The 2,914-nt window shown below is 48.1% G+C and overlaps 2 protein-coding genes across 2 annotated transcripts in view; both read right to left on the minus strand.

The window, feature by feature from the left end:
• Pmar_PMAR020958 (hypothetical protein) overlaps positions 1-427 on the minus strand; it is a gene marked incomplete at both ends in the record, with an annotated part of 3,744 nt that extends 3,317 nt beyond the window's left edge. Inside the window, one exon of the mRNA XM_002783021.1 lies at positions 161-427. Coding sequence (XP_002783067.1) covers positions 161-427 — 267 coding nt within the window. The remainder of the gene's footprint in view (positions 1-160) is intronic.
• Positions 428-2,036: 1,609 nt separating this feature from the next.
• Positions 2,037-2,624, minus strand: Pmar_PMAR020959 (hypothetical protein; the record flags this gene model as incomplete). Its single annotated transcript, XM_002783022.1, has 1 exon — positions 2,037-2,624. The coding sequence occupies one exon, from the start codon at positions 2,622-2,624 to the stop codon at positions 2,037-2,039; it is 588 nt and encodes a 195-aa protein (XP_002783068.1).
• Between the last annotated feature and the right edge of the window lie 290 nt (positions 2,625-2,914).

Consider the following 2,914-nt stretch of genomic DNA (forward strand, 5'->3'; position numbering starts at 1 on the left):
TCTACTGTGAGGGTAACTCTCAATGCGGTGCAAGTATCCTGGAAGTCTTAAGACGACTTTCCACCAGGGTGCCATTGAGACCGTGAACGGCTCTCCAGTGGCGTTCTTGGTGGCGTGTAATCCAAGCCACAACGCTATGACTGTCACATCTTAAAGTGACCTTTTTTCCAGCCTCACAGTTTAGAACCGTTATATACTTGCCAATGAGCTGCAGACCGAGTATAGCAGCTTCAAGTTCAGCCAGATTTATGTGACGGCAATCGCGGACACTACGAAGGCGTGTGCTGTCCTCGACATAGACACCGCCGATAGTGAGTGCCACGCCCAAGGCATGTTTACTAGCGTCAGTGTATACCACCCACTCCTGGTTTGCATTATAGTTCCACATGCCTCCTATGGGATCACCACGCTGGACTATATCGCTCATGAGCTTTTCGCATGCTGTGAGGATATGGCTATCCACTGGTGAATCCCACGAAAACTCCTTACTGGGGATTCGTAGAGTCGCTTATCTCTTAAGCGAAGCCGCTGCAAGCCTTCCCCAACGAGCGATAGGATAATGCCCGATGAACTTGCCTGCCCATTTATGAATTCTACGCCGAGTACATATTCGGCAATCTAAGAGAGGTAAATCGCCTCTTCGACGCCAAGTGCCATCTGGTTGGCATTCTAGTCCGAGGACTCTACTCTCTTTGAGAGGGGTAGGCTCTTTGCTGGGAAATCCGTTACGTAACAGAATATCTCTAATGGCTTGGGCCCATGATCGCTGTGTGATGCTATCATCGACGTATATGTCGAAGATAACGGTCAGTGGGATGTACATTTGTCGAATATCGTTTAGTATTAGAGCCAAAGTCTTTGGCGCCACATTGAGGCCAAATGGCATTCGCACTATTCGGTAAGCCGTATGTGGCTCCCAACGTAACCGGATTCCGAGCCAATAGGACTGATCTTCATCGATAAAGATACAGAGATACGCCTTTTTCAAGTCAATAATCACCAATTCATCCGGAGGCTCAACTGAGAAGGAGCGCCACCGTCTGAGATTCTCAATGCATGCCAATGGCGTATCTCGATGCTCATTGGGGGTACTACAGATTGCCTCGTTGGCCCATCGCATATCGCAACATGGCCGGACGGGTGTAGTACTCTTATGTAATTGCTCAACGCATAGCAATGGATGAGTTGCTTTCAACTCTTCTAATGGAGTTTCCTTTATGAAATCGGACTCCTTCCATTGCTCGATAGCAGCTTTAAAAAGCTCAATAATCTCTGGTGTCTTCCTGCTGAAGACATCATAATCTGGAGGCATGATGTGCTTGGGTGGTTCTGACGAGTTAACCCAATTCCAATGGAGCTCCCAAATGGCTCCTTCGTCAGATTCTGGGAGACCAAGTCGCCGAACTGTAACATCTGACGCGTGCAATTCACGTGTCACTGGTCTCCCATGATGCAGTGGGCGTTCACTTCCTACGTCACAGCCAATGTGACTGTCAGTGGCATCACGGCCGTCAGTAACTTGAACCCCGATATGACACTTATATGTGTCCATGGTGAACAGAGTGTTATAACTCACAGAACAGAGATCATCGTGAGGCATCGTAGATGTCTCAGGATACCTCGGCTCGAGAAGGTCAATATTAGGCTGATTCCCTGAGAAGCGAATACTTATACCTCCAATTGCTTTATCCAATCTAAGCCGAGAATCCCGGCCAAAATAATTCTATCCGACGGTTCATTATTGCTATGTTGCCGACATACAGCAACTAACGGTTGGTCTGTGACTAAGACCTCCCGTAACACCACAGTCGTCTGCGATCGAAAATCGCTAGGAAGACTGATATTGGTCAAGACTTGACATTGATAAGACTTCTGGAATATAGTATTGATCGACTTTGTACGACCAGCACTAGCGTGAGTGCTGCCATTCAAGCCTGAAGTAGATGACAGGATGGTAATGGAACAATCAGAATCAATCAGGAAGTATAGTCCCTTAAGAACTATAAGTAATACACTCGAAGCAAGGCTAGGGGTGCTTACTTTATTGGGCTCTTGCCTGTCATCTGTAGTCTTCCGGGACGGGCATACATTGGCCCAATGGCCATAGCCTCCGCACACATAACATTGCTGTTGATTTGACCAGCCACCGAACCACGTATTATACGTGACGTATACGGAGAACTTCTCATAGCTTTGCCTCGTCCTTTGGTATTCCCTTTTCCCTTTCCGTAGTTGGTTCCTTTACTAGGAGACCAATTGGAAGACCATCCCTTGGAGCCCTTGCCGCCTTTCTTTCCACCATACGAATATTGGCCCTTGGCAGGAACCGATGCGACAGCACCTAACTCCTCCTGGCCCTGTGCTTGAGTGGAAGCGCCGGCATCCTCCACTTCAAAAAGTGGACGAGTGAGATCAATGGCTTTAGGCAAAGTTCGTTCCTTGGGAGCCAAGGCCGACCACATGCTTTGCTTGACAGCTTGAGTCTGTGGCAAACTGTTCCAGTAGAAAGTCGCCGCAACTTTTTCATGACTTTGAGAGTCAAGATCCTTGAATGCCAGCACTGTGTTATGTCGGATATCGGCTCCGTAACAATCAACCGTATCTTTGCCAATGCTAAAGTGCATGGCAATCAACTTCTTAAAGCTCTGTTTCTCCCCCTGACCGAATGATCGGTGGAGGCGGAGCCAAATTTCACGCTCAACGGCTTCGTCATCCAAAGAAGGATCGAAGCTTTGCTTAGACAATAGTCGATAGGCTTTACCTGTCAGACTATTGATTAGGTTGGACCTTCTCTCTTTTGGGGTCCACTTCTTAGATCTGGCTATCGAACACTAGCGCGCCTGCCACTCGTCGAGCGACATCGCATCAGCGGTCTTTTCGCCGCTATATAAGGCCAACTTAGGAGCCTTGAAAC

The sequence above is a fragment of the Perkinsus marinus genome (assembly GCF_000006405.1).
Source record: "Perkinsus marinus ATCC 50983 genomic scaffold scf_1104296937764, whole genome shotgun sequence".
Classification (NCBI taxonomy): Eukaryota; Perkinsozoa; order Perkinsida; family Perkinsidae; genus Perkinsus; species Perkinsus marinus.